The following is a 27,985-nucleotide window of genomic DNA, read 5'->3' as shown; positions in this document are numbered from 1 at the left end:
GATGATAAAAGGCTCGAAATATACAGATCGCGAGAAACAGATAACGAGAGAAAGACCTACATAATAATCACCGCCTTCTACTCATCGTGAAGCAACCCTCGTATCCTGGCACCTCGGCCGGGCTCAGCGTATCTCGCCAACGACCAGCGAGATTTCCGTTAGCCGCTCCCACAAGGTATCCTCTATATAGCCACTTTCCCCGATCACCATCGACCTTTAATCTGGGTCGTTTGAACTATTCACAATCAAAAGATTGTTAAAACTCACGTATTCTTTACATAGGCTGATGAAGCCATCACAAGGTCTAACGCGTCCTACCAGACTGAATTGTCCCCATGCCGAGTGACCCTGAAAAGTGGTAACGGGATAAGCCATCAGAGCACCATTTTTGTGATATCGCGGGACGGCTGACCTCTCCAGTGATTATGACGTCTAGAACACATGGGGTACCGCAGGCACTTTGGTTATTCCCATCAGTCACGACAGATGTTGCTCTTCGATAAACGACTACGTCTTGGCTGTGCGGCTCTCTCACTTCTATTCTCCCAGAGTGTTCGCTGATATGGGTACCAGTGGGAAAGTAGGATTTCAAAGGGTCTCCTGCGGGTAAAGGGTGGATGTTGTCTGCGTCAACATAAATCCCAGAGCTGAAGCTAGAAGATTCCGTAGAGAGAAGGTGATACTCGCGGAGCTTCCATGTTTGTCGATGTCGAACAACCATGCTCTTCTGTAACACCGGCGGAGGAGCCCCTGATAACAATGCGGCATATGCGGTAAATTCGGTATACTAGCATGGGGTCAGGGTGAAGCAGCGGCGGAACAAAATGAACACGTACAGTGAACATTCCTTCCCATATGCCCTCGATACTACCGGGCTTGTATGAAGCCGTGAGAAATCTATCGTATTCTGCATGACCAAGGCTGAGGCAACGGCCCCATTCACACTCCCACTCCAGGCTCTTGGAGGGGATACCGGAAAGCGACGGCGATGTTATTACTGAATAGCTCATGGTTGTTGGTGAACCCAATACTTTATTGACGAGAGTTAGGAACGCGAGAATAGCCGGAGCTGCCAGGGGCGCGGGGAGGAGAGGGAGCGAGCCCAGGTAATGCATCGTTCTGGTCGAGCGGCTTTGATGCGAGTCTGGGACGAAATCGACCCAGCTCGGGGAGGTAAGTTGGTACTGGACTGATGTCACCTTAGGATTAGAGTCAAGAATGGGTAAAGTCTACCTGGTGCGCTCCAAGCGCAAAGATTTTCAAAGTATTTACAACATCCCAGGAGTGTTCGTCGTCCATATATTCGTCTGGGGATAGCATAAGGACTTGATCATACAATGTATGTATCGGCTCACCAGGTTTGAGTAGGAACCAGAATAACCACATGCCTAGGGACGTCTTGTCGTTATTCGGAGGCCATTGATCCATCCGTATAGATGACTTCGCACACGACGCGCCGTGGTCGTCAAACCAGAATTCTCGCAGCCAAACATCGATTTGAGCATAATCTCGCAGTTGTCGTTCGTTCTTTCCATCATTTTCCAACATCATAAGATACGCAGTCCACAGCAAGGACTGCAGGATTTCATCCCCACCCCGATCTTTTGCGAAGGGATTAACCGTTGAATCTACTCGTGCTCGCATGCGCTTCAAATAGTAACATCGGCGCTGCAACTCCTCAGTCAAGGCAGCGGCAGACGGCTGCCTACATCGAAGGCGGCGTAAAGGGGGCGATACATCAAACTTTGCCGCGAAGATACGTGAGTACAGAAGAGTGTTCGACTTTATCGATAAGCACGAGTTAAGACGTTTATTGGTGGACAGCAGCGGAATGATTGCAGACGGTGGGCCCAAGAACTCGTCTGTTGCAGTAAGGAAGGCGATGTGCTCCAGCACTTCTGGGGGAACAGAGACGAGCGACGGTCGAACCCTCATGGGAGTTGAGGACAAGGAAGGACGATGGCTGCAATGCGGCCTGGCAGACGTACCCACATTGTGCTGGGCCAATGTTGTCGGGAGCAATAACTCCAACTGGTCACGGTCTCCTGCTTTGTCACCGAATGTGATCCATATATTTATAGAATTATATCTATATTATAAAAGACGGCCTTTTTTCCCACGGGATAAAGACAAAGACAAACCGGTCATCTCGGGCTTGATCTACAATAGAAATCATCTGCGCACTTTCTCACGGGCCGAAGGACCTAGCCATTGGTTGCCTCCAAAATGGGCACCGAATGAGCCCGGCCGCAGGCCGGGCGATGAGGTGCCTTCACTGCGTGCAAAGCACGGGTCAACGGCTAGTCTATATAAGAAAAAGCATGCATTTTTTCCCACGGAGACAAAGGAGCTCGCTGATTGGCTGGCGAGACCATTTCTGACCTCTTTTGGATGTATCTCCGTTTGCTCGCCCTCTTGCAGCTTGCGATCATGTGCCTTGAGATCTTGAGACACGTCGAAATTTCTGGAACTCTACGCAGTACCGCATTGTCTCTGGGCTCTCTGCTGGCGCTTAGCATCTCTCAACGACCACGGAGGCTATCCCTTTGACTTTCTCTCGCGCTCAACGATTCGAGACAACCATTCGCAAATTGAAAGTCAACGGAACGGGACCTTTGGCTCACGCGCACGCCTTTATGGCTTCTACTAGGTGCGATTTGCTTATATCGCGCGCGCACATTCTTAATTTACATCCGACACTCTCCAAGGCCCTGTGTGCGGTGGATAACCACTGCGACTGTAAGCAGACCGGTACGGGCGTACGAAATCCGCGGTTCCATGAATATGAGCACCAGCGCGGGAACGGTCGTGGCCACGAGCAATTTTTGCAATGCTGCTTATCCTAGCGTATCCTCGGCGCGTATCCAAATACCTCCGGCTGCTGCTCAGGACCCTTACCCGGACACAGTCAACCAGAATGGGAAATGGTCGCCTCTGGTAACATAGGCCACAGTTGTGTGTTGCCTCATGTCATCTGTCCGTCTCAATTCACTCTCTTCAGCCGGGTACGCGATAGTGGTGCAGGGTTCACTCCAGCTTGGGCACGAGCACGAGCACGAGAACTGCTCTGAGGGGTGAGCATTGTATTGTGGCCCATCTCTATGACACAGTTTGGAATCAAATAGGCAGGGCTTAACACCCGCGCGGTTATGATTGCGAACACGGTCGTCAACTCAGGCTTATGCGGCTTCTACACATCGTGGACGCCTCTATGGCCTGGCAATGTGCGTCTTACTCAGGTTCTTCGAATATCTCAATTTCAGATGCGCTTAGGGCCGTGTGCATAAGGATGTCAGGTACTCGACTACGAGCTTGCGCATGTGGTAAGTGCGATCATAACAACGACTGCGGGCAGCATCGGGGTCAGCACGGATAAGGGCCCCATCAGGCTATAATCATGTTTGCGAGCGTGAATCTCGCTACGAGCGCGACAACGCAGACCACTTGGTTCACGTTTGGGCGCGGATCCTTGAATCTGGGCACGACTACCGCACCGGCGCTGCATGAACTACGATGATCTGGCTGACAACTGATGCAAGCATCGGGTCTTGCACGGCTACGAGCTTTGAGGGTCTGAAGGCCTACACGGGGGATATCTAATAGGTTCGTTCAGCCTCGAGATAGATGCAACTGACCTCAATGTTGTAGGAGCGAGTGCACGATGGCTACGAGCGTACATACTCATTAGCACGCACACGGACGAGACACGGTCTTCCCCTTACGCCTTATGTCCTATTATTCAGTTTTCGACACATACTCATTTATTACTCAGTTGTATATGCATAACTGTCATAAGCACTTGGTTCTTACACCGTGCGTAGCACGGGTTAGCCGCTAGTATGTACTGTACAAGCGTGTGTGTATATAATTGTGAATTCTTTGAATACAGCACCAATACAGCAAGTGTATCCTGTCCATTGGGAAGAGGGTTCGTTTGTACTTACATTACGGGCTCCACAGCAAGGTCCATCGGGGATGTATTATTCCGTGTGTTTAGACAGACTGAATGACGCTTCCCAGTTCGCTGGTTCCAGCCCAGCATTGAATTGGCCTCGGGATCGACCAACGAAGTTCTGAGGGGAAGTCACTGAGAAGTTTTCATCGAGTGGGTCAATATGAAAAGCGACATGCACACTGCGGGCTTACCGTATCCCCGGAAAATGCTGGGGTTTACCACCTCTAACTGCTCATCGTGGGCCACTTTATAAGGATTACATGTACAGAAGACAATGGGGAACACTCACCGCCTCAGCAGCCAATGCCACAAGTCCATCTGACAGACGGATGCGGCCGATACAATTAAATCCTCCCCAGGCTGCCTTGTGCGTTTCATCGGGCTAAAAGAAAAAAGGTCAATTGAGGACAGCGTGGGCGACACACACACCTACCTTTCCAACAACAATGATATCAATTACGTTGGCCATATCCGCGAGATCACCGCCTGCCTTGAACGATTTGTAAAAGCTGTAGAAAGAGCCATCTTCGTCAAAAACTTCAATGCCATCCTAAAGGGTGGTTAGCGTGGACATGGGCGGCTGTTATGATATTCTTACGTCTTGCTCAATCCACTTACACCCGGCGGGCAACCAGGCGTTTTTGATTCCGTTCGTGGGTTCGTCAGATGGGAGGCGAGTGGATTCGTCGGTGCAATAATACTCATGCAGAACAAAGTTGAGGGGGCGACGTCCAAAGGCAGGAAATGGGGTAGGGATTGTGGGAGTAGACAACCATTTCTTGTATGTGTTGTCGATACAGGGGACCTTGTCAAGTTGAGGCGCGATTAGATCAACTATTGACTGATGAACGTACCATCATTGAGCCTTCCCATCGTCCGGTGATGTCGCCAAGCACGTAAGAGGGCTGACCTGTAGGGCACAACCAACCATCATCTCGTTCCGTATTGGGCGATGCAAACTTGGTATTACAATGATCCAGAAAATACTGCATATCCTCACGTGTGGGCCCGACCCGTTGAGAAGCAATAGCGCATACCCGGTTCAATGGAAGATGCGGTGGAATTTCGAGAGGCGTGAGATCGGCTCGGACAAAGTAGTTGAGGATCGCGAATAGAGATATGGGGGGAGGTCGGCATTCACACATCAGATCGCCAAAATAAGGGACGTCTTCCGGCGAAGGGCCGTCTGGAGGGTAGACCCCATGAACATTAGAGGTTACGGTTTCCGCTGGCGACATTAACGAATTATCGCCCCCGAAGTTGGCTTCAGAACCAATGAAGCATGGATACTGTGAGAGAAAGATAAGCAAGAGGTTGAACAATGATAACGGACTGCGTACTCGAAAAGCAGCTTGAACGAAGGGCAGGAGGCGAGCCATCAACAGCTCACTCTCGTCTTTCTTTTCCTCATTGAGTATAGCTATTCATGTTTAGGTACTTGTTCGACATTCCAGCATGAGTTAGTTTACCTTTGGATGATAGAAACCATAAACATGCGACTGCCAACGAATTTTGAGCGCTTTCGACAGGCCATCCATTATTCTCCTCAGCGCCTATATATAGCCGATGCCGAAGGAAGCTCCGTAGCGCAGCATGCGCTTTTGCCCAGCGTAGTTGCTGGAGATTATGTCCTTGATCCTGCAGGATCATAAAGTACAGCGTCCATAGCGCTTTGTCGAGCCTTTTGCCATGCAGTCGATCATGTCGAAGGTCTTTCAATATAGTGACTCGAGTTCGTAGTTCATCTTCGACCTTTTGAGATAAAAGTCGTCGATCATATCCGAGACAACGGAAAGGGGGGTCGAGGTCGAATTGGAGAGCAAATATACGAATGTATAAGTCTGGTTTGCATTGCTGAAGTGCGTTATAGAGGTGGCGACATGTAAGACGCAGACTCGATAACGCAGCTGGGGGACCAGCGGATGGAATGGTGAATAGAAGAACGTTTCGAATGACATCGCAAGGAACATTGGTCCAGACTGAAGGGGCCATGGAGAGGTCGGGATATAGCGAGATGGCCACACACGCGCCGGAGTCGCATTACTTATATCCAAGTCTTAGAATTACATCGGCGGCGACTAACGTCCAAACACGATCGGTGTACTTCAAATTTGAGACCCCACGTGGTATACAGCTAAGGAGTAGATTCAGAGATTCCGACATATGAAGACATTTTCTGCGTCTTACCAAACACCGCTGCTCCTTTAGACTAGGCCCATATGGTGCACGCAAGCCTCCGATCAGCGGCTAGGTTTCAGCGTGGGACTAAAACCTGATATAAAATGGGTGGTAAACGTCATAGACTATAATCTGACGAACTTCATATGTGGTGGCCTGGCAAGTTGCGAAGCAGCTGAGTTAGTGAACTTGCGGAGTAGACGCAAGGTCCCGAATGGGCGGAGAGATCCACGAGTTAACAATGAGTAAATCGCGCTTGTGCCATAACCATTAGGACAAGACTCACGGGCATTACGAATGTTCGTTATATTCAAACCGCGCCGTCCCGACGATCTCCACGCATGTACCTTTTGTACCTTTCGAAAGGACCGGCCTGAAATATGTTTGAATCAGGATCGATGCCGTTCATTGCAGAGATCATGACGATTGTTACGAGATTTGAGCGAGCGAAGCGTAAGAAGTTGATCGGTCTGCGCGCTTTTCAAGAGCCTCGACGGGATGTTCAGCTCGGACAGGTCTTGCCGGAAGGGAGTTCTGCGCCCAACATGTACGTTATTAGAGTCTTATTCTCACAGACAAGGCACAACCATTTTTACACTTGCAACTTCAATTCTTGACAAGATGGCCGTCTATGAAGTGAATCGGAGTTTGGACGCTCGGAACCACCCGATCCTTGTACAATGACCGTAGGTGGTGGAACGGCGGCGTCTGCAGCAAGACTATATTGAACACCATGGCAACTCGTCTTGCTTACTTAGCGCAGCGTCCCATGGTGGGAAAGGGTCGAGGAAGTCACCGATAATGGCCGGAAGTGCTGAACGACCTCCGATTCCATCAGTGCTACGCACAAGCGACCGATGGATTGAGCAACTTACGTCAATTGACCCATTGGAGTCTCCGCCGGTATGCAGGCGATCCGGGCACTGGGCACTGCTCTACAGCTCGTCAAGCATTTGGGTATTCCAATACGTACCTCAGGGGAACCTCAGCAAAGCCGTAAGTGGCAAACTAGAGTTCACAATTAGTGGTTGCCGTAAGTAATGCTTTTAATTAACATCACCGAGTACGCAGTTGTCCAGCTACTTGGATAGCAAATGCTGTTCGGAGATGGATCGCAGCGCAAGCCGTTTGAAGCTACCACAAGCATAGGCCTCCCTATCAGTCCGCAATCGCGTGCAGCCGGTAATCCTGTTCGGGAACACGGTCAGCAGAAGGTCCATCCACTTAATAGACAAAGAAGCGGAGATTAAAGGAGGTTTGTGAGGCTGTTTCTCGAATGAAGCCAGAACACTAAACGGAACCAGAATACCTGTCCGCATTGGGTCGGTTATGCAAGCAAGTAACCACATAGGCGATCAACCTTTGAAATATTGGCATACAATTAACGAGACAATAATGAGGTGAACGTACTCACCTGGCAGTGGCGGTTGACTTCGCATTGAAGTCGTGGTCGCCGGAGAAGAACACACTGTATGGACTCCGCCCACCGATCGAGCCCTCGAAGAGCGTCCAATTCAACATCTGGTTCACTAGTTCGGAACGTAAGCAGTACGTGCGCTTTGGTTCTAGGAGGCACATTCTCTCTGGCTTCATAGGAATCATAACTGGTGGCCGAGGAACATCTGATTGTGGTAGCGTTCAAGGATTGAATATTGAGTTGGGTTGGTCAAAGGCAAGCAGTAAGTCATGTGACTTGCTGAAGCCTGCCCTAAACGGAGATGTTATCGGAAAATTTACTGTAGCGCTTCTTTCATTATAACCATCATCGATAATGGCCAACCTCACGAAGCTCGAACAGCACCTCGCAAGCCGATCCTACGTCGAAGGGTGAGTAAATGATCCATCATCATCTGAAGGATGAGTATCGCTATGGTCCGTGTTTCCAAGAAGCGACTAGACACCGCTGCACAAGCATGCCGAACCTCTTTTACCTAGCATTCTGATTCTTTTTCATATCTGCGGTCACTATCCAGACATCTGACCTTCCTTCCTTCAGATACGCTCCATCGCAGGCAGACGTACACGTTTTCAAGGCCATTGCATCGGCTCCAGATGCCTCCGCCCAACCTCATGTAGCTAGGTGGTACAACCACATCAAGTCCTATGCTGCAGAGCACGACTCTCTTCCTGGGAGCAGCACAGCAGGCGAAGCTTTCGTGGGAGGCGACGCCGAAGCCCCCGCCGGCGCTGCGGCTGATGACGACGACGACGTTGATCTCTTCGGCAGTGATGACGAAGAGGACAACGCTGAGGCTGAACGCATCAAGGCCGAACGTGTTGCGGCTTACAACGCAAAGAAGGCCGGAAAGGCTAAGACTGTTGCTAAGGTTAGACATCACCCTACTCAGCTGGAATATTACAGTGGTTTAATCTCCTTGGATTCTAGTCCGTCGTCACTTTGGAAGTCAAACCCTGGGACGATGAAACGGACATGGCAGCTCTGGAGAAAGCGGTACGATCAATCGAACAAGATGGCCTCCTCTGGGGTTCCAGTAAGCTTGTCCCCATCGGATACGGCATCCGAAAGCTGCAGATTACGCTTGTCGTTGGTATGTTACTGACTATCATATTGCATTCAGTACTGAGTATGGTACAGAGGATGAGAAGGTCTCTACCGACGAACTCCAAGAAAAGATCGCTGAGTTCGAGGACTACGTTCAGAGTACTGATATCGCCGCCATGCAGAGTAAGTTGTCATCCCTTTAAATTACCATCGTCGTTGAACGTCTTCTAGAACTGTAGTTTTACGAGGGGAGAACAAAGCATTAAATCGAAGTGTAAACAAGGTTGTATATATCAATACGTGGATTAGCAAACGTGCAATAGCAATCGCGGCGCGTTGTGTCGAATGTCAGTTTTCCGCCAGGCACAAACTCTTGATCATCATTCCAAAATCTTATCCGTCATCATCAATCTATATCATTAACGGCGCACATCATCTGTTTTCTGGAACGTCCGATGCAGGCCGGAAATGAAATTCTGCTGTTCGTCGTCATTTTTTCTTTTAACATAACTAAGGTTAAGTTGATCTCTGACCGGGCCTGCCGGGGGGCATTTGCATGGCCATTGTTGACGTTGTCAGTTCCATTCGGAAATCGAACCGAACGCGACTACGTTAATGATGCAGATGGACTGATTTCATTTTGACTGTTAACGACAGGCGCTGGATATCGACGGCGAACTCGATTGTTAATGTTAACCACAATACCGCTCCTCAAACCTACAGTTCGCCGGTACCCACTTGCAAAAAAATCTAGCCCAATTCCGACGGCTTCTTCCCTACTTGGGCATCACAGTTCTACAGTCCTAGGTGCCTCAATTCGATCTTTATTCGGAGATAAACGGTCAGACGCGGGACAAGGAAACTTCGGAAGTCGGAGCTCAGCACTAAACCTCACTGACGAGCCAAACTCAGCATCTCTAAGGGTACCACTCCGCGAAACTTGTGGAGGACAACTCGAGTTTTGGTATCAAATACATTGATCAAGATGTGATCGAACGGGCTGGGTTGGAGGATGCGTACATACATTCCGTGCCACGGTCATCATTTGGGACTGGGACCTTTAAAATGGCCCAGTGTCTAGCTGAGCATTCTCCAGCAACACAATGTCCTCCCCTTTGGAAAGAGTTCCGCGAGACCTTCTCCAATACATCGCTCGGCTCACTGTCTCGGCTTCACCCTTCGAGTCCCTCACAAATCTCCTCCACTTATTGTTGACGAATTCGACCATCTATCACCAGCTGTCTGTCCAGCATAGCCCACACCTCTATGCTCGCGTCTTTCAACTCCGTTTCGACACCGTCGCGCCGCGTCGTCGGCTCCACGCGTCGCTGCTGACGGACTCGTCTCTTGCTGGTGAACTCATTCTACGATGTCGTCTCTTGAGACGCATCCGACGGCGCGACCTGACAGGTCTAGACATCGAACAAGACATGTGGACCCTCTACTGGCTGATATTGGAAAACGAAACACTAAACGGGGCCCATCTCATGAGGGCTGGTTCTTCCGAATATCTCCTTGAACTCATACGACATCGGCTCCGCCAAGGCAGCACTGAGGAACAATTCATGGATATTTCTCATGAAGCCTTATCGCTCGCCCTTTGGTCGTATTGTCTATCCGTCTCGAGTCGTGGGTTGCTTCCTTGTTTTTTCTTCGATTCGGATAATGCTCACTCGACTCTTCACGTCTAGGAGATATCGCGGATCTCACACCTGAAGTTGTGCAAGAATTGTTGGCACTCATACGTCCCGTGGCCATGTCGACGCATAAGGTATGTCCCAACCATTGTATTGTCGGTTTCACACACCGACAGACGTTCTTCTCAGGACTTTGCTCTAAACCCTTCTCCAAACCCGTTCCACCTCCCCAAATCGAGATCCCCCCCTGCACGAGAGCAGCAGCCCTGTTCCATTTTTCCTTGCAATCGTCCGGATTGCAGCAATGATATATTTCACTATTCCAGAAAATGGCATCTCCGTTGCCCAGATGTTCTTAGTGCGGCGATCATCATGACGTTCGCACTCAAAGAAATAGTGCCTCTTCAAGTACCCCCACACCTGCCACTAGATCGTGCCTCTGCCATCGCTCAGAATCGTGCCGGTCCCACTATGGTCGACTATCGAGCCTTGGCGACTTGCCGAACACCCCTTTTCAATGATCCCATCGCGGAGCCCTCTCCTCAACCCAATTCCAGTGCTATGTGCCTTAATCTGCCGCGAAGCACGCGACTAGAAGAGGACTTCAGCCGCATGGCATTGGTCTCTCCCAATGCCCTCATCTATGGGGCTAGTTATACCCCCGGAATGCTGTCTGGCTTATGGGAAGGGACGTTCATGGTGTGTGAAGCATTCATTTTTCCGCATTGCCAGCGTAGACGCTCAACATCCTGGGTAGATTTGTCCTATTAGGTCGATCGGGGCCAACACCTCGAATTCTCCGTTCACCGAAGACTTTGTTGGCCGTAAACCTATGTACTGTCAAATGACTGAGTACATGTGTTCCGGACAGCACGTACCAATCCCCACCGAGTCCCATGAACCGTTCAACTGGGATTACCACCCCAACCGGCTTCTTCCAATCAAGGTCAGCTAGCCATGTTCATCGGGAGAACAGTGCAACTAAACCCTTTGCAATGCTTCTCGATAGGGCGGGTTCCAAGTGTCTTCAAAGATCTTCCATTACGAGAAGCTGGACGCCACGACCACTCGGCTCCTCGCACGCCGTGAGATGAACTATGACGTTAAGGACATTTTGGTGCTAGGCGAGGTGAGCTCATTGTTACACCAAATACCTTAACAGAGCACTTACCACCTCCAGACCCCGGACGTCCAGGAGGAAGCATGGGGTGGATACCGTTTCGCGGGAAAGGTCAGGCTCTCTGATGGATTCATAACGCTCAAGCGTGTGTCCGTGAGTTATCTTATCTATTTCGTGAGATCCCGTATCTAAAAACAGGACTCCTTAGAAAGATATCCTTGACGATCCACCCTGGCTTTTCGAGGGGTATCTGCACTATGGCGCCGCGTTCGTTGGGACATGGCGGACACATGGTCAGCCCTGTGCTGTAGGAGGCGTTTTCAGTATGAGAAAACGTACTAACACATGATGCATGCGGCTTCCGACGAAGTCAGAGCAGCATGTTCGTAATGCTTCGGCATGGGCGGATGGTTTTATTCATGATGGCTGACTAGTGGCTGCACATACTTATTGCTTTGTCAATTATTCAAGCTGGCCTTCAATACTTCGATTTCCCATTAGTACATATTCTATTGTACCGGCGATTTACCGTCGTAGTAGTACGAATTATGTGATCATCTATACTTACAATTTGGTGCCACATGTACGATCTCTAAAGGTAAATGGAGGTGTGCCCAAATACGACATCGATGACAGAGCACAAAAGTGGATAAGCTGCAATTAGAATTCCAATGCATACGTGTGTCTAGATCAGGCTTGGCTGGAGGTGCGGTAGGTACTATTATAGGGATGCACGAACACAGAATACCCCAGGAATAGGGCGTCAAACCTTGAAACACATTTCTTGTGTGTACACTTTGGTTATTTTCGCCAGTTCGTTAGTTCCGGTGCTCGTGGCATGCCCGTATTTAAACTCACCCTAATGTTTATTGAGATTAGCAAGATACGCTTCTAGGATATACCGGTAAACCCAGATAGACTGTCACCTTGTGGCCATTCACTCAAACGTGGTCAAACTCATAATCGAGCACCTATCTCGGCCCCTGTAAGATTACAGGAGGCCTAAGAGCCAAAAAGTTAGGCAATCGACTGGACGCAGCTTGAAAAATACACGAAGGGGAAATTTCTGCAAGGAGTTGGTGGACAATCGAAGACTCGGACAAGCTGATTCTGCGTGCGCAATTGTCCACATCGGGATCGGTGAACAACATAATAATGCAAATTCAGTGCTCAGCGGTGCAGAACCTTTTGAGGTAAAAATTACAAATGTTCTGGTTACATTGCTAGCATTCTTGGAATAGCGGGCTTCCACGAGAAGTCATACATCATTGATACATGCTGGTCAAGTACGTATCGCATCTCCATTTCCGCTTGATTTCCGCTGCAGGTCATGACCGGGGATCATACGAGAGGTCCAAGCTGGGGAGGGGGTAAAGTATTCACTCTGCGAGTTTGTGGAGCAAGTCGTTCTTTCGGACATCGGTGGCGAACTGACTAGCATCGCCCTTACGCCAATTTGGATGCTCGAAGCTGCTAGTGTGGCACCAAGGCTTCTCTCGCAGCTCTGTTTCAACTACGGTTGCGAATTTCTCCATCCAACCTTTCCCGGAGAACTTTGCGAGTGCTGTCTCCATCAACTTGGGATGAATGAGATTGGCGCGACTAGATCATTTGTTATTTGATCGGAGCAGATGAGAATAGGCAGAGATAGATTCTATGAAAAACACGTACAGTCCAACATTGTCTGGGCGTAGACATACACCATGAGCACACGTGAAGTGATTCCAAAGTTGACAACCCACGCACCCAATATCGTGGCCAACTGCAGGACTTGGCCGATCACAGTAATATTTCCGCTATTCGCGTTGTGTTAGTGTCAGATTCATCGATATAATGGCGCATGGTTTGGCTGACCCTTTCACAAAAATATCCTGGTGTCGAACAATGGCATCACAGACGCTGTCTGCTTGATCCTCTACACTGCCTAATTGGAGAAGTAGGTCTCGAGCCACGATTGCGCCCTTGAACTCAAATGATAGCTTGGTCTTCAAAAGGAATCGCTCCGCAGTACCGATATCGTGCAACAAGCAAGCGAGATAGTAAGTTTCGGGATCGAACGACCATGATGGGAAGTGCAGCTTCACTATTGCCATGCCTGTTCACAAACCATCAATATCAACAATGATGTACCTCCATAGTCCGTTATCAGAGCGCGGACCGTAAATATAAACCCTCTTAGAATGATTGATGGTTAGTTGGTCCAGCTCCCTCTAAAGACGTCTGTGAGCGCAAGCTCGGCGTTTTCCATGGGGCCCACCGTAACAAATGTCTCAGCCTCTCGTACGAGCGGTGATTCCGGGAACGGAAAATCTTCCACCGTCTGTATGACTGTAGCAGGTGCGTTTGCTGTGGGATGGTCACGAAACAAGACATCAGGATCGCGGGGGACCGGCGTAAATCCATAGAATTCGACTTGATCAGACATTTGAGCGAAGTTAGAGGGGACTAGTGTAGAATACAGCGTTCGCTTGTGGCATTTGTACCCCATCCCACCGCCTGAGGTCATATGGCCAGCAGATGGCCAAATCGCCGAATTCTGATGACTTCTGGGAGCGAAACATCACACGCAGCTAGTCAAGAAGGATCACCCGAATGTGGAGACGTCGAAGTGCAGAGCTGGACCAGGAGCCTGAAGGGACCACGAATTCTGGCGATAAAGCGTATTTAAGATGGCCTTGAATAGCCCCCCTATGCTTCCTGGGATTTCATTGGCGGTATTATGGTTGCAAACCAGTAAGTACGGCGTCACAAGCTGTCACCCTGTGACAAAACATGACTTGATCGTAACCGTGGGAACTGTTGTTTGTTTCTGCTTGCGACCAGGAAATATCAAACGCTCACTTTTCTCTTCAAACCTTCACCCTTTTGTTAAACTCCATCGCAACGTGCTTTGTGCACAGAAACCAGTCCGCTCTTTGCTCTTTCACCACCATGATCAAGTCTATCGCCATCGCCTTTACCGCCGCATCGGTCGTCCTAGCCCAGTCTTCAGTGAGCAATATTGGATTGAGAAAAAGAAAGAGGCTGACCTTGTTGTAGGCATCCTCTGCAGCAGGATCCCAGAGCACGTCAACAAGCCCTCTGATTCCCAAGAACATCAGCTCTGCTTGCACCTCGTTTCTCACGGACTTCAATCAAGATACTTCATTGAACGCCTGCACGGCACCTTTGATTAGTGCTACCAAGGCATTCGCGCCAGGCGGCCAATCGACCGGCTCGCCTACCAATGCTCAAATTGTTGCAGCGCTCAACACTTTATGCGCTGCGGGTTCATCGACTTGTAGCGACGACCAGATTCGCTCCCATTTGGCCAATTTTTACTCGGCTTGCTCGGCTGAATTAACATCGCAATCAAATCCCGATGTCGTCCGAACTTACGATGTTTTGTATATGTTGAAGCCTCTGCAAGGCGCTCTGTGCACGAAGAATGACAACGGCGATTTCTGTGCAACAAAAGCCAAGTTACCTGGCTCCACTTCTGCGGCACCCAGCGGTCTTAGCAACGCCGTCGCCAACACCGGTCCAGCCCCCGTTGACTACCAGAAGTATCTCTACTCAGAGCAGACGCTTACTCGCCGCGCCCCCACCGCTGCGCTCATACCTAACACCACCACGTACTCAGAGATCAACCTTCCCTTCCTCTTCCTCTCACCCGACGATCCTACCGAAACTCTTTGCACGTCGTGCACGCGCAGCATCCTCGTTTCGTACATCAACTTCGAGTCCAGTGTCCCGTACGCTCCTGGTCTCGCTGCCAGCCCAATGCTTAACAAGCAGCCCGCATTATATACTGCCATCACCGATAAGTGTGGTAGCAACTTCCTTGGTGGCGCAGTGCAGGCTGCAGGAGGTCTCAAGGGTGGCTTTTTGGACAACGGTGCTCCTCGAGTCATCGGTGGCGAGGCTGCCTTGTCTATCATGGCCATTGTTCTGGGCGCAACTGCTGTTACCACCTCCTTCCTTTAGATGGTAGTAATATGTGTGTTACCTCATGGTTGGGATGTAATCGTTCGACTTTTGATATTCTCTGCTAATCTTATTGCCACATACCCTTGTTTCGATGTTTACGTAGGGCAGACCTCTTTTGGAATACTACTTATGTCGCCCATACACGTTCGTCAATCAACTACAACTTGATGACTCTAAAAATAACAATGGCTTGTCAGGAACTAAGGAATCCCATCCCATAATTAAAATTCAATCCGTTGGTCTATCTGCTCAGTAATTGTTATTTTCAGTCAGACAGGTCACAGAACGGGCACCGATCAAATTATGCCAAACTTGAAATTATCAGTGCGTGCGGGCATCTCATTATTCGACGTGGTAGCCCGCATATCTCCCGCCTCTCACGTCAACGGCTGAAGGCGGTAAGCTTTAAGTGTCACTGATAATTTATATGCTACATAACTTGCCCGCTGACGATGCCCGAAATAACGGGGTTACGCTGATATGGCCTTTTTGTGATCTCGCCGCTCAAATCGCAAGCATCATGAACCTTATTCTAGTTATCGTTCGCTTCGCCTACCACACCTCGAACACACCTAGGGATTATCCATGATCATCGAAGAAAGTGCAGATTTACTTACAAGTTTGGGCTTCGAAGACCACGTGACACGACGAGGGCACGAGCCTCGAAGAAGTTGACCTATAGTATTCGGTTCCTCAAGCTCAAGTAGAAGGTTGAAGGTCAATAAAATGGAAACTAGAAATGCCTGTGGTCTCCGCCGACCGATAAGCAGGACCGTGAGGATGGCCTATTTGTCGTATGACAGCCCCCAATTGAGCTGTTCAGTCTCTTTACGCGATCCTTGAGCCAAGCCTATCCGAAACCCGACATGCTGGCTGATGGAAGTGCGTCGAGAAAAGATCATTGGAGACGTGGATGATTATTTTCATGCACTCCGTGATACTCCAACTGGCAGTACCTTAAACTTAATATAGGGCGGCTACGAACCACACAGCGGACGGAAGCTTCAGGTGGCGTCGCGGTCATAGAGAAACTCCCATTACCGTGCAGAAGGAGTCGACCTTGCGGTGAGAACGCCGCCATAGATTAGCTCCATATCAAGGCAGGGCAGATGAAAGATGAAAGCCTCATCTGAGTAGTCGCCGTGCCGAGTGATTCACTCTATCGCCCCAAACTCAAATCATCCACTGCTTCGAAAGTCCTAAGTCTGATTTACTGGTCTTTTTATTGTTTCGCCGAACGGCCGAGAGAGTATGCATACGCCACACCTTGAAGAAGGTTTGGTGCAGTGATTGCCGGGCGCACTGTATTGACAAGAAGTAACATCATAGATGATGAACGCCGTTGTCATACATTCAATAGTCTCAGACTTGGTGGAGAGCTGAACCGGACTCGGAGCGATTAACTCGGAAAGTAGTCTAGCATGCCCGCGTCATCTGCGGCCGTTGTCTACGGTCGGATACCGGAGGGGGATGCTACTTCGCGAGCTAGAACATTGTCACGGTTACGATCGCCTTCATGTTACGACTCCCCGCTGTAGAACTAGGAGGGGGATCGATGCTGCATCACGGCATAGAAAGGATAACTTGAATGATAGAGGGCAGCGAGAACTTCTCCAGTAGTTTTAGGCGAGCCAGACTTCATAGGCGGAGAATAGTAGCTCTTGAATGACAGCAAGCCTTTCGTAAATGGTACACATCCCAATACGTGATTACAGCATGAAGTTGAGCTGGGTGCATTTAATGCCCGTTATGGCTTCTGCCCCGATTGTCGTCGGTATGAGAATTCAGCGACTAGCTGAAATTCGGTTCCTTCGATATTCGTGGTCAGAACTGAACTGAAGCACTAGGCACTAATAGACGTACATGAGACGTTACATCGTAGCCCCATAGATCAGGATAGCTTCATTACGGAGAGTGGCCATCCTGGGATCTGTGTATCTGAATTGTTGTCCCGCAAGTCGACTGGAAAGAAGGGTCTTGGACGACAAGGGACCTCACTATCGTAGATTCGTATTATTGTGACTCACAGCCAACATTTTGATCAGAATTCAGTGTTTCATGGTCGATAAGCATCGGCACTCCATTGACGTTCAACACATTCAGTGGAAAGCATTCTAGGAGGATGTTTCCAGACCGTCTTTGGTCCGGTCATTGCTGATGGCGAGGATCGATCGAGTGTGCTAGCAGAAGTACGTTGTCACTATCGATAATGGAGCACGGGAAAATAACACTCGCCGACAGTGTAACACTTGAAAGAAGGTCCAATCGGCCATCCATACGGAACAATCGATTTGGTTCCGGCTGGGGATGAGATGCATCGTCTGGCATGCATGCTCAAGGTGACAAGGCCTCATGGGATCCTAGGGGGGGCCGCCGGAAATATCAACACGAGACAACCCTTGACGCGTACGAAAATAAACTCAGAGTCAATTGCTCGTAAGACTTCACGTTGAAACGAGGCGAGAAGTTGGAGGCTTGTAGCTGGCAGCAGCAGTTGTACTACCATTTGGACTGCCATACCCATGCGTGCTCAGGTCCTGCGGTGAAGTGCCTGTGGGTCCAGGCCGGATGCTATCGATGGGGACTAGTGAATAGTATCTCGACATGGATCTGGGACGTCTGTAGCAAGTTCTTAGGTGGAGGGAATCGGGACAACGTTGATAAGGAAGAAGCGCTGGAACGCCGCTGAGCCATAATACGGCGTTGTCGGTTAAAAATTAAATTCGTCCCTGCACTGCGTTGATAAAGAGAAGGACTTGTCGCACCGTGGTCCGTGGAAAATACAATATGCGGTAGACCAAGTGGAGCAGAGTGGTCTGAGATTTCCGTATAGTATATGGCTGGTCCAGGTGCTCTCAGGATAATATAAATCAGAAACCTCGAATCAAACATTAATAGCATGCTTCCATTTGGAGTGCTGGCGATATTTTATGCCTGTTCGCCCCCTGATACCCCTATCTGGTCCCTTTTTCAATTTTAGCGCGCGCTTGGCGGCTGAGTAGTAAGCGCTCAACGTTGGTACCAGCTTTTGTCCACTACTCACCTCGCGCACTTCGGTCGCGGCACGGTTCTTCCTCCCCGACGCTAGGCACAGCCAGAAAGTTGTATAGAACGGACTCTGAGATCCGCTTCGTTTTACCCTTGGAAGGATGTCTGCTACTTTGATATGCTCGGGAAAATTCGCGGCGAAGCAGCAGAACGCTAGAATTTCAGTGTCTGGTTTTTCTGGGTGCAGGTGAGTATCATTCTCTCGCCTGAGGGCTTGTATGACTTGAGTCTTCTCAACGCGCGTTGTTTTCTCAGAGTACCAGCGCAGCAATATGCGTATGTCACTGCCCGGTGGTTATCCTCGGTATAGTAACTCATACGCGCTCACGCGATGCAAATAACTCAATGTAGACGTACTAGCACAGACATCCTCACGGAACGGGATAATACGGTTGTCCCCCTCGTCGACAACGAAAAGTGCGCGACTATCGAGGAATGTGCTCATTGGGCCTTTGATTGTCGGCGGACAACGTCGAAGCCTTTGGTGGAAATCATCACCACCTGCGTCGGGGACGAGCGACGTGCCTAATGATGTAGACAGTGTCGCTGGTTCGTCTAGCACACTGTCGCCTCTGGAGCTCACACCCGCGACGGAGACTGCCTCGACTTCTGCGAGCGTAGCAGTGGACTCCGCCACCACTTCCCCAGAGACAACTGAGACCGCCGTATCTAGTGTGGTTGACTCGCTTCCTCTGGATGCCCCAGCAACACTCCTTTCATCACCTCTCCCGCTTGAATTCGGGGACCTAGCCGCGCTGGGACTAATCTCGTACACTCCTGCGGGTTTCATACGTTGGTCATTCGAATTGATTAACGTTACTACCGCCCTACCCTGGTTCCACACCATCATCGTCGGTTCTCTCCTCTGGCGTGCCCTTCTCACCCCGTTCGTCATCCAAAACCTTCAAAACACCGCTCGTTTACAGCCTATCCAGCCCAAGCTTCTCGAGCTCCGGGACGAGATGAAGCGCGCCAGCGAAAGTGGGGATAGATTGGCCATGCAGAGATGTGCGTTGAAGCAAAAGAAGATCTACGGCGATGCGGGGGTCAGCATGGGTAAGATGATGCTAACGCCATTTATACAATTGCCCGTTACGCTGGGTTTGTTCTTTGGTGTGAGGAAGATGTGCAGTTTGCCTGTTGAGCAGCTGAAGGAGAGTGGCTTTAGCTGGTTGCCTGATTTGACGGTTCCCGATCCTCTGGGTTTGTTACCTTGGGTGTTGATGGTTGTGGTCAATATTCAGATCTCCGTAAGTGGTGTATTTACGTTTAGATTTCTATTCTAGCATTAACCCGTCCAAAAGGCTGGTGCGAAAGAGATGAATCTCAAGGAAAGGCCGGAGATGGGTCATTTCATGAACGCCCTTCGGGTCCTTACGTTGGGAGGTGTATGGGTCATGGGTGACTTCCCTTCCGTCAGTATTTTTTCCGTCTCCGCTGAGAATGGGACTGATCAAATTACAGGGTCTCATGGTATCCCTCCTCGTCACCTCGACCGCCACGACCGCTCAGACACTCATTCTCCAATCCCCCACCGTTCGCCGATACTTCAACATCCCTATCGTCCCATTAGAGCACAAGGGAAAACTCCCATCGTTCAGACAAAGCATTCAATATGTTGTTGACACGTATCACAGCAAGATAGAAGAGGCGAAGAAGGCGCAACAGCAAGATATGATGAAGAGGAGGCGGTGATCTTATGGAATCTAACGGACGATGAGGATACTACCAAAAGTGCTTAGATTTATTTACAACTAATACGTTCTTACGCGTGGCCGTGAACCCCACCTCTTTTTTTCCGGGCATTGGAGACTGCGGCGATTGAAGGTCTTGGGCTATTTTCACTTTCACGTCCTGCAGTCCTGTGGTGACATTTGGAGTTGGAATATCAGCATGTGTGAATTTACGTAACTTGAACGACCTCTCAGGTCCTCCCTTGTCCTCTGTTGAATGTCTCCCGTTGAATCGGTACCATTCAAAGAAGACTGAAATAACGCTTTGTGGAACTTCCACATACCCCAGGAGTCGCAGAGCCGTAGTACTCCTAGATTTGAGTAGTAATGAGTCGTAGATACAGGTAAAGCACCGATTTGCTTCCACCCATCCTTGCTCACGGAAATCTGCGCTTTATAGAGGCCACCGAGCAGCTTCGTTTGAACCTGTCGATATAAACGAGCTCGTTGAACTACGTGCCCGGCAGCGCACGTTCCATGGCGCGTATAGTCGAACAGCCCTAGGCTGCTTGGGATATTCCTTGACAATACTTAGGCTGTTCGACCGCAGATTCTATAAGAGTAAGCACCGTTACCAGACCGAGTTAGATAGATCCTGATGCTCTGCTTCGGCTGGTATAGTTGGCCTACTCTTCGCGATCCTCGGCGGGCTGATGTTCGTGCTGTCGTTCCTGCGCGCCCGACATTCTCGACACGATTTCGCTGATTATAATGAGGAAGCGAAGGAAGGGGAAACTGAGACTGCCGAGAGCGATACCAAAGGGCGGCGGCGAGGGATGCGGGATGACTCTGATTCTGACGACGGTAAGCAAAGCCACGGCGCGATTCTACTTATCTCCGTAACGATTACTCACTCGCTCTCCTTCTACCCATTATCCCGTTACACAGAGAGTAAATGCGACATATACCGCACGTACCATTACGGCCCCCTCAAATACCACAACGTCGTGAAAACGAAAGGCCAGACCGGGAAACGAGTGTTCGGGCGCCCGTTCGTTAGTGCGGGATGGATCGTGTTGAGCGTGTCGGGTGTGGTGGCAGCGGTTGAGATTGGCCTGTTGGTTTTGGTGCTGAAGATGTGATCCATTCCCCCAATGCCGGAAGTATTGGATAAAACGGCCTGAGTTGCCGACGGTGTATCATGACCAGTGTATTTATACGACGGATTCAGAATGTTATGAGATGACGCAGATTGTGTCTGACGACCTAGCCTCCTTCATTGTCAGAAAATATTGACATTGGGGCCCCGAGGAGAGGATAGAAGTATGATACATGATGTCAGATATCGTTAGACACGCTATGGATGCCCAAAATTACATAGTTACAACACAAGGACTGATACATATGATGTACAACAGAAACGCGGGATCGAGACGACGAGCCGATGAATAGCAAGGAAGGAAAGCTGCAATGATTATGCGTGGAGATGGTTTTGAATGATTCTATTGCAGAGCGCGCAATAAGCAAGCGTATAGACCCATGATGCCCAGACCGACTCTAGATGGGAGGGGGGGTGGAACAGCAGTGGGGCTCGGTAGGTCGAGCTTTTGATGTGTGACGTAGCTTGAAGCGGCGAAGAAGGGCGAGTGGGGTTCACAATAACGTCTTCTTGAGCTTGCCTTTGCCTTTCACATCGTCCCCATGTTTGCTTGGTCCAGCTAGTTCCAATGCGCCGTCGTTATCGCCGTGAGTTTGATAGCGAACGTCTTCTCCTTCGGCTGCCTCACGAACTGCTGCCTCTGTAGCACCTCGAAAGACAATTGCTTTGTCTCTACTTTGAGCCGTCGAAGGCATGCTCGAGGTGACTCGGCGCGATGCTTGACTCGATTCTTGGCTAGCTGAGGGCTCAGTATTTGTTCTTTGTAACGTTGGTGGTGCTTGTGATCGTGCAGCCCTCCTACTAGCGGCCTCTTTCTGACGCATCCTTTGTTCTTGCCGTTTTTTATGTTCGATATTGAATCTCAATAACTTCATTGCATAGTCCACGACACGAAACTCCGAATAGGGAAGTGCTCCTACGGAAGGAAGTAAGGAATTGGGGGCAGAGAGACAATGCAGTGCCACTCACCAGTCTGGGCCAGCGTCTCGACTTCTTCAAACGACAGTAATACGGAAGTATATGAAACTTCGTCGGGCATCGTTGTACCTTCTTGCCTGACCTGTCGTGATAAGTAGTATTAAATTGAGAAACGACAATGCGTACAAAGATAAAACACGCAAAACATGGCTTACCGCGTGTTCGTCTATGAGCCCTGCATACCAGTGAACTAGATATTCGCCGCCACAGTCTACCATACGCCGTCTCTTGATACATTGCTTTGGCTTTGATGTACCGGCATCGATCCAAAACGTTCGTGCCGGGGACTGTTTCTGGGTCTCGTCACCTGCTGGGCCTCCATTGTGTTTCCGCGAATGCGTTTTCGAGCTAGGCGTTACTTCCACTTCCACATACTCATCAACCCACCTCGGGGGCCAATAGATAGTGGAGATCATGATCGGCTCTGTATCTGGGTGATCGCGCAAGCGAGGTGAGTGAGGGGGACTTGGCTGAGCCGTGTGTTTGTATAGGGAGAGATGCATGGGCCTGTAACCTGACTGTTGCATGGCTTTGAATTAGTCAACGAAATCATCTACGAAAGGGGCGTATCCAACTAACCTCCTCCCAGCCTTCTCTGAGGGCAGTGTGTTCGATTGTCTCCCCTAAATCCTTGCGCCCGCGAGGTAGAAAGTAGAAATGCTTCTTCGTCTCGTAACAGATAACGATCTTCCAAGTGACATCCTGGAATATCACCATCCCCGCACCGAGCATGAAATCGCCAGAACACCAGAAGGAGTCAGGAACTGAGGGTGTTGAGTTCTCCGATAGTTCAAAAGGTGGAGAAGGAGAGAGCTCTGGCGACTGCGCTCTAGAAGAGTTGGCGCAGTTCGAGGCGACGTTGCCACTGTGGGTGCTCATGATGGTAGGGAAGCAAGAGGAGATTGTGGAAATTGGGAGGCTCTTTATCCATACAAAGGGGTTAGGGGCTCATAGTATACAGTTTGTGAGTGTCGAAGAGGGGGTATATGCTTCTGTGGACGGAGGTGCTCGAGCAAAAGTGCACGGCGTACCAGGCACTGCGCGCCGATCCCCCTGAATGCAAGTAGGGGCAAACAGGAGCTTGCTTTCACGCCTCTAATTTGAGCATGCTCGAGAACGGGTATCTATGGGCGTAACGAAATGGAAGTGCGTACAAATGATGAGCTGAGCGTCATCCCAAGCGGGCAGTGTTCGTAGATATGCAGTATGCAGTACAAGAAGTTGCTTGTGCTTGTAGTACCAGATAATATACTTGATTGAAATATTGACCAAAGAAATGTGACACAAAAGCATACGGCAACGAGGAGATGTAGAGATGTCAAAAAATATAAGTAAATAAGTTAATAGATCATGTGCTGATTGAATACCAATGCGACACAATTACCACAAAACGTCGGGAACAACACGAAAATGCTCACATTAGATCAGCACGTCGAAGGTGGTCTCGTAGGATAGATTCCTCCACTGTGGGACAATTAGTTCAACAAAACACCCGTGGTGTCGCGTGAGTCAAGGCTTACCTGCCCCCAATGTCGCCGCCGTCGATTTAATATCCTGGTGGGAGATCAGCGACAGTATTGGGCCACTAAAGCCGCGTTCACTTACAATGACAGACGTTAGGTGGACGTAGAAAGGTCTTGGAACGGGTGAGAACTGTCTTGATATCTCCTTAAAGTGTTGCTGGAAATCTACACCCCGAGGGCCGAGTCAGACCTCGAGGCTTCACGTCAATCAAGTCCGGAGTCACCAAGCTACTCACATCTCGTAGCGGTCGGCAAGTCATTGCGTCTCTCCCCAAAACTTGGGACATGGTCTCGTATTCTGACGCCTCGCATCAGCTTGGCTTGAAGGAGATCGCATTTATTGAGGAACAAGATAATCTGCGTGCGCGAGAGTAGCTTGGTGGAGCAGACAGACCGCCATAATAGGTAGCTGTCTTCCAGGCGATTTACGTGACGGTCCTCGGCAAGCTTCTCATCGAAGCATGATATAGGAGCAAGGAAGATGATGGCGTCGACTGAAACACGATGAGATAGATTTCGGGGGGATGCAACAGGCACGTACCATCGTCAAAGTATGGATACCATGCGGCACGCTGCATTCATTCGAATTTAGCTGAGTTTCGCTGCTGATATATAGGAATGATACTAACGCTTGAACGTGTCCCGCCAACATCAAACATATGCCATGTCTGACCAACGGTCCGGCCTGATTTATCATAGATTAGGGGGCCATCATATTAACATGGAAGATTATGGAACTGGTAATGAGATACGCACCGTGATCAAACACAAATCTATACTCTTGTACACCCAACGTGCGCAGCCGTGCGCGAATAACATCATCGTCTGTCGGCTGGTATGATCTAACAGCCACACGCTCTGCATCATTCAGGAAGCTATACAACGAGTTAGCAGCGAGTTAAAACCAACCGTCGAGCTCATGGACAGCTGTAACCAAGACTTACAAGCCGGGTGAGTCCTCTATTCGGGCCTTTCGCCGGTTCAACAGCTCTCGTACAACAGGGTCCTCCCATATAGCTTTCATGTCCTCTCTACATGAAGCAATGACTTCTGTAATTTCGTCTTCCGTGTCCTTCTTCTTCGTCTGGTCGCTCTCAGGGCGTGCCGGCCGTACTGTCCGCAAAAGAGCTGACTTCCAACCGTTGTTTGAGTTTATTGAGAATTCCTGAAGGGCACGTTTCCGACTGGCCGGTAGCTCAAATGGTGCGGCAGAAGTAACGTCCGTGCTATCAGGTTCCAGGGAACCAGCACCAAGGCGTTTCTCTAGTTCCTTTTGTATCCGCTGCAGGGGACTTAGCCGAAGCTTAAGGACGCGGTGTTTCTCGCCAAACTTGAGTTTCGGCCCCGCCTTCGCTGGCGCTGCTTTCGGCACGGTTGCGATGTGGGTGTGGTCATCTATTGAGTCGTCGTCGCTGTCGTTGGGTGAGACGGGTGTCGAGACGGAAGAGGCCGACATTTCCTGGGTCAGCGCATCCAGGATGGCATTGACATTGCGAACCAAGTTGAGCTGTATCACCGCCCGCCACGAGTCTCGTTCCTCAGCAAATTCACGTTTCGAGTATGTGAGCTGGAAATCTAGCGGACAACCAGTGTCAGAGACTCCGCCGAGAGACGAAATACACGCAAGTTACTCACTCTTCAACGTCGCCGTCTTTCCTGCGGGCGATATGGCGGGTGAGACGATAGTCCCTGGGCCTGAAACGTTGGCTGCACGCACCAGACTCGCTCTGTCCCAGCAGGAGGACCTTTACTGGCCGTTTCTTTTTCCGCCTCGCTTCCTTTTCTTTTCTTATTTGCTCGTCGATCTCGTCACTTATTCTCTGCGCCTCAGCTTCCCGAGCCTCTCGTGCCTGCCGTTCTTCGGGCGTCTCATTGGGGGGCGGCGACATGGCCAGCGTCAACGGATCCTCCTCCATCGAGCGACCCATTATTGGTGAACTTTGCGGAATTAGTCGGGAAGGGGAGAAAGAAGAAGAAGAGACCTGCTCAATTGGCGTCCAAGTTCATCATATAGCTCGAGACGATTCAGATCACGACCGTACACCGCCTCAAACCTTCTCAGGAACGGGTCCAACCCGGGATCAATCCAATTTGATTCGGAGGACGAACTGGTGCACGCGTGCTCACGGTGCACCACCATCACCGGCGCCTGATGCCCTTTGATGCAAAAACTCTACGAAATTCTTTGCAGAACCGGACTTTGTGCCAGAAATTGACCGTGGAACGTGGAATTGCAGGCTCTTTGTAAATCATGGAGTCTGCGGTGAGCGTGGTGGCCCTTGGGCTTGGCCATGAGGACTACCACCGACACCGGGAGGCAAGCCAAACGGAATAATCCACTCCACGAGTCGCAAAACCTTTCGGCTTCACCCCGAGCTCATATTCCATGGTCGTCGGACATGGCGACGAAACGATATACGTCTGGAAATTTTCCATTTCGTTGAGCGCGACTCGGACGACGCCTCTGCTCTGTCGCGATGCCCCCGGACTCACACTATTCGGAAATGACAAGGCCAATCTAAAGCCCACATCAGTCAACTGCGCTACATAGACGTGCTGGCTGCGCCGCCCGTGGTCATTTTTCGTCAACTGCACGTCAATGGTCAGCCTTGCCTAGCAACCAAAGTCAAGGTTCATCAACGTCCGACCGACGGCTTGATGTCTTGTACTCAGCGAAATGCTGCAAGATTGCTTGTTGTCAAGGTTTGGCCTGTGGACTTCGAATTTCTCATCATCAACTGTCCGTCCCACCAGTAACTTCGTTTGTTGGCATCAAGTTTTCGCACCAAAGCGCGCTCCTTTTGGCCAAAAACATCCACAAGAACATTATGTCGTAAGCTAAGACACTTCAATTCAGTGTCGCGTTTCTAACCGTGAGCTTCCAAGTACCTCTAATGGTCAATCCTTCCGGAAGCGAAGCGCAGGAGATAGTCAGCCGCTACACTCGTGCACCGTATCTTGTGGGATAATGATCTACAGAAGCCCTCCTCTTCCGTTACCGCTCCGTCGCACCTGGCTTCCCGGCGAACCGGTTTGTGACCGCACGGTTGGTTTACATCCGCTTCCCGCTTCCCTGAATGTTCACTGATTTCGAGGGTAATCTGATTGTGGCCCTACAAAGGGTTTCATAGGGTCCATGAAAATACCATATGGCTGACTGTGGTGAAACGTCCCGATGCCTGAAGGTATTTGCTGGCGCTATACAGCTATGCGTAGTGATATTCACAGGAACTTCATGCATTTCAAGTGTACCACGGCATGCACATGCACTACATGTTTCGCAGTCTTCTCAGATTAGGAGCACCTGCGGAAGTGCACAATTGCAAGTACCACTTCGCTCCAACAACTCCAATGTACGCTTGGCACGATGTTAGTGTACCCAGGATAAACGATAGCCGTTTCCGGCGGTTCCATCAGACAAATATACGACGAATGACGTGCTACTTAGAATTCGAAGTCAAAAACATCCTTAATGCTGCCTACGAACGCGTTTGAAGTCGACAGACATAATACATACTTCCTAGCGGACCAGAGTGAGAAGGGAATACATCTGGACACATCGCTGATCCGGTACGAGTGATCCGTTCCCCCTTGGCCTGCTTCAGCGCAGGCTACATAAAAAGCGTCAGCATCAAACGTGTTGAGCACGGAGTAACCTCGCCACCATTGCAGTACCCAGCTTATCGATATGAAGAGTGTATAGTCTCGTAGAGTCCGACGAAGTACAAGCCGGTCATCATGCCTTCACACTGGACGTAGTTACACAGTCAGGGTCGAGCTACACCTTGTACTTACACACAGGATCGGTAACCTTCATATAAACCGGACTCGGGATCCCCTTGGGCTAACTCATTCTTGGGCGTATATGTACGACATATGTTGCCTGGTGCCCGTAACGACATGGGCGGTCAATATGCATATTGTACCTGCTCCACAAAATGGATGGACGGTGTCCACTGCATGTACACGGTGGCATGATACTGCACATACGGAGCATATTTTGAACACACTGTCATCCCATGACATGATGGAGTGATGGCATAATGCAAGCGAGTTCTTAGTCGTATTACTTCCGTTATACCAATGAAAGCTGAACTAGATCTCAGGCAAGAGTGAATATAGCCTACCACGGGGCACACGAACCGTATCGACAGCGGCAATCAGTGGTGCATCCGTGGCGACTAGATACATCAGTACCATCAATAAAGATGAGTCCGTTCACGAACGCCTCGCTATCTTGGG

General features: G+C 50.0%; 11 protein-coding genes across 11 annotated transcripts; 5 read left to right on the top strand and 6 right to left on the bottom strand.

Annotated features, from left to right (window-relative positions):
• Window positions 1-67: 67 nt before the first annotated feature.
• Window positions 68-1,935, bottom strand: PC9H_011518 (uncharacterized protein; the record flags this gene model as incomplete). Its single annotated transcript, XM_036781002.1, has 6 exons — window positions 68-214; window positions 268-348; window positions 413-787; window positions 837-1,184; window positions 1,234-1,307; window positions 1,356-1,935. The coding sequence occupies 6 exons, from the start codon at window positions 1,933-1,935 to the stop codon at window positions 68-70; spliced, it is 1,605 nt and encodes a 534-aa protein (XP_036626857.1).
• A 2,045-nt stretch (window positions 1,936-3,980) lies between these two features.
• PC9H_011517 (uncharacterized protein) lies at window positions 3,981-5,947 on the bottom strand (the record flags this gene model as incomplete). The annotated part of the gene is made up of 8 exons (XM_036781001.1): window positions 3,981-4,087; window positions 4,147-4,183; window positions 4,245-4,337; window positions 4,389-4,505; window positions 4,554-4,760; window positions 4,810-5,244; window positions 5,296-5,375; window positions 5,425-5,947. 8 exons carry the CDS (start codon window positions 5,945-5,947, stop codon window positions 3,981-3,983), a joined length of 1,599 nt encoding a protein of 532 aa, XP_036626856.1.
• A 1,957-nt stretch (window positions 5,948-7,904) lies between these two features.
• EFB1 (Translation elongation factor 1 beta) lies at window positions 7,905-8,875 on the top strand (the record flags this gene model as incomplete). Its single annotated transcript, XM_036781000.1, has 5 exons — window positions 7,905-7,960; window positions 8,130-8,460; window positions 8,520-8,682; window positions 8,730-8,819; window positions 8,868-8,875. The coding sequence occupies 5 exons, from the start codon at window positions 7,905-7,907 to the stop codon at window positions 8,873-8,875; spliced, it is 648 nt and encodes a 215-aa protein (XP_036626855.1).
• Window positions 8,876-9,739: 864 nt separating this feature from the next.
• PC9H_011515 (uncharacterized protein) lies at window positions 9,740-11,823 on the top strand (the record flags this gene model as incomplete). The annotated part of the gene is made up of 8 exons (XM_036780999.1): window positions 9,740-10,265; window positions 10,328-10,407; window positions 10,463-10,972; window positions 11,031-11,219; window positions 11,283-11,402; window positions 11,454-11,546; window positions 11,602-11,686; window positions 11,768-11,823. 8 exons carry the CDS (start codon window positions 9,740-9,742, stop codon window positions 11,821-11,823), a joined length of 1,659 nt encoding a protein of 552 aa, XP_036626854.1.
• A 949-nt stretch (window positions 11,824-12,772) lies between these two features.
• Window positions 12,773-13,818, bottom strand: PC9H_011514 (uncharacterized protein; the record flags this gene model as incomplete). Its single annotated transcript, XM_036780998.1, has 5 exons — window positions 12,773-12,995; window positions 13,136-13,189; window positions 13,248-13,488; window positions 13,552-13,603; window positions 13,651-13,818. 5 exons carry the CDS (start codon window positions 13,816-13,818, stop codon window positions 12,773-12,775), a joined length of 738 nt encoding a protein of 245 aa, XP_036626853.1.
• A 506-nt stretch (window positions 13,819-14,324) lies between these two features.
• On the top strand, window positions 14,325-15,359 carry PC9H_011513 (uncharacterized protein; the record flags this gene model as incomplete). The annotated part of the gene is made up of 2 exons (XM_036780997.1): window positions 14,325-14,384; window positions 14,433-15,359. The coding sequence occupies 2 exons, from the start codon at window positions 14,325-14,327 to the stop codon at window positions 15,357-15,359; spliced, it is 987 nt and encodes a 328-aa protein (XP_036626852.1).
• A 3,323-nt stretch (window positions 15,360-18,682) lies between these two features.
• Window positions 18,683-20,105, top strand: OXA1 (Mitochondrial inner membrane protein oxa1; the record flags this gene model as incomplete). The annotated part of the gene is made up of 4 exons (XM_036780996.1): window positions 18,683-18,686; window positions 18,762-19,660; window positions 19,715-19,825; window positions 19,875-20,105. 4 exons carry the CDS (start codon window positions 18,683-18,685, stop codon window positions 20,103-20,105), a joined length of 1,245 nt encoding a protein of 414 aa, XP_036626851.1.
• Window positions 20,106-20,470: 365 nt separating this feature from the next.
• Window positions 20,471-21,225, top strand: PC9H_011511 (uncharacterized protein; the record flags this gene model as incomplete). Its single annotated transcript, XM_036780995.1, has 4 exons — window positions 20,471-20,487; window positions 20,544-20,704; window positions 20,765-20,947; window positions 21,032-21,225. The coding sequence occupies 4 exons, from the start codon at window positions 20,471-20,473 to the stop codon at window positions 21,223-21,225; spliced, it is 555 nt and encodes a 184-aa protein (XP_036626850.1).
• A 511-nt stretch (window positions 21,226-21,736) lies between these two features.
• On the bottom strand, window positions 21,737-22,747 carry PC9H_011510 (uncharacterized protein; the record flags this gene model as incomplete). Its single annotated transcript, XM_036780994.1, has 3 exons — window positions 21,737-22,158; window positions 22,212-22,302; window positions 22,376-22,747. The coding sequence occupies 3 exons, from the start codon at window positions 22,745-22,747 to the stop codon at window positions 21,737-21,739; spliced, it is 885 nt and encodes a 294-aa protein (XP_036626849.1).
• A 22-nt stretch (window positions 22,748-22,769) lies between these two features.
• PC9H_011509 (uncharacterized protein) lies at window positions 22,770-23,099 on the bottom strand (the record flags this gene model as incomplete). Its single annotated transcript, XM_036780993.1, has 1 exon — window positions 22,770-23,099. The coding sequence occupies one exon, from the start codon at window positions 23,097-23,099 to the stop codon at window positions 22,770-22,772; it is 330 nt and encodes a 109-aa protein (XP_036626848.1).
• Window positions 23,100-23,634: 535 nt separating this feature from the next.
• On the bottom strand, window positions 23,635-25,671 carry PC9H_011508 (uncharacterized protein; the record flags this gene model as incomplete). The annotated part of the gene is made up of 10 exons (XM_036780992.1): window positions 23,635-23,684; window positions 23,741-23,774; window positions 23,826-23,908; window positions 23,980-24,237; window positions 24,285-24,315; window positions 24,373-24,428; window positions 24,500-24,618; window positions 24,688-25,318; window positions 25,379-25,399; window positions 25,461-25,671. 10 exons carry the CDS (start codon window positions 25,669-25,671, stop codon window positions 23,635-23,637), a joined length of 1,494 nt encoding a protein of 497 aa, XP_036626847.1.
• Window positions 25,672-27,985: the final 2,314 nt, after the last annotated feature.

The sequence above is a fragment of the Pleurotus ostreatus genome (assembly GCF_014466165.1).
Source record: "Pleurotus ostreatus strain PC9 chromosome Unknown scaffold_9, whole genome shotgun sequence".
Lineage (NCBI taxonomy): Eukaryota > Fungi > Basidiomycota > Agaricomycetes > Agaricales > Pleurotaceae > Pleurotus > Pleurotus ostreatus.
The sequence above is the reverse complement of the archived record's forward strand: the minus strand, read 5'-3'. Positions and strand labels throughout refer to the sequence as shown.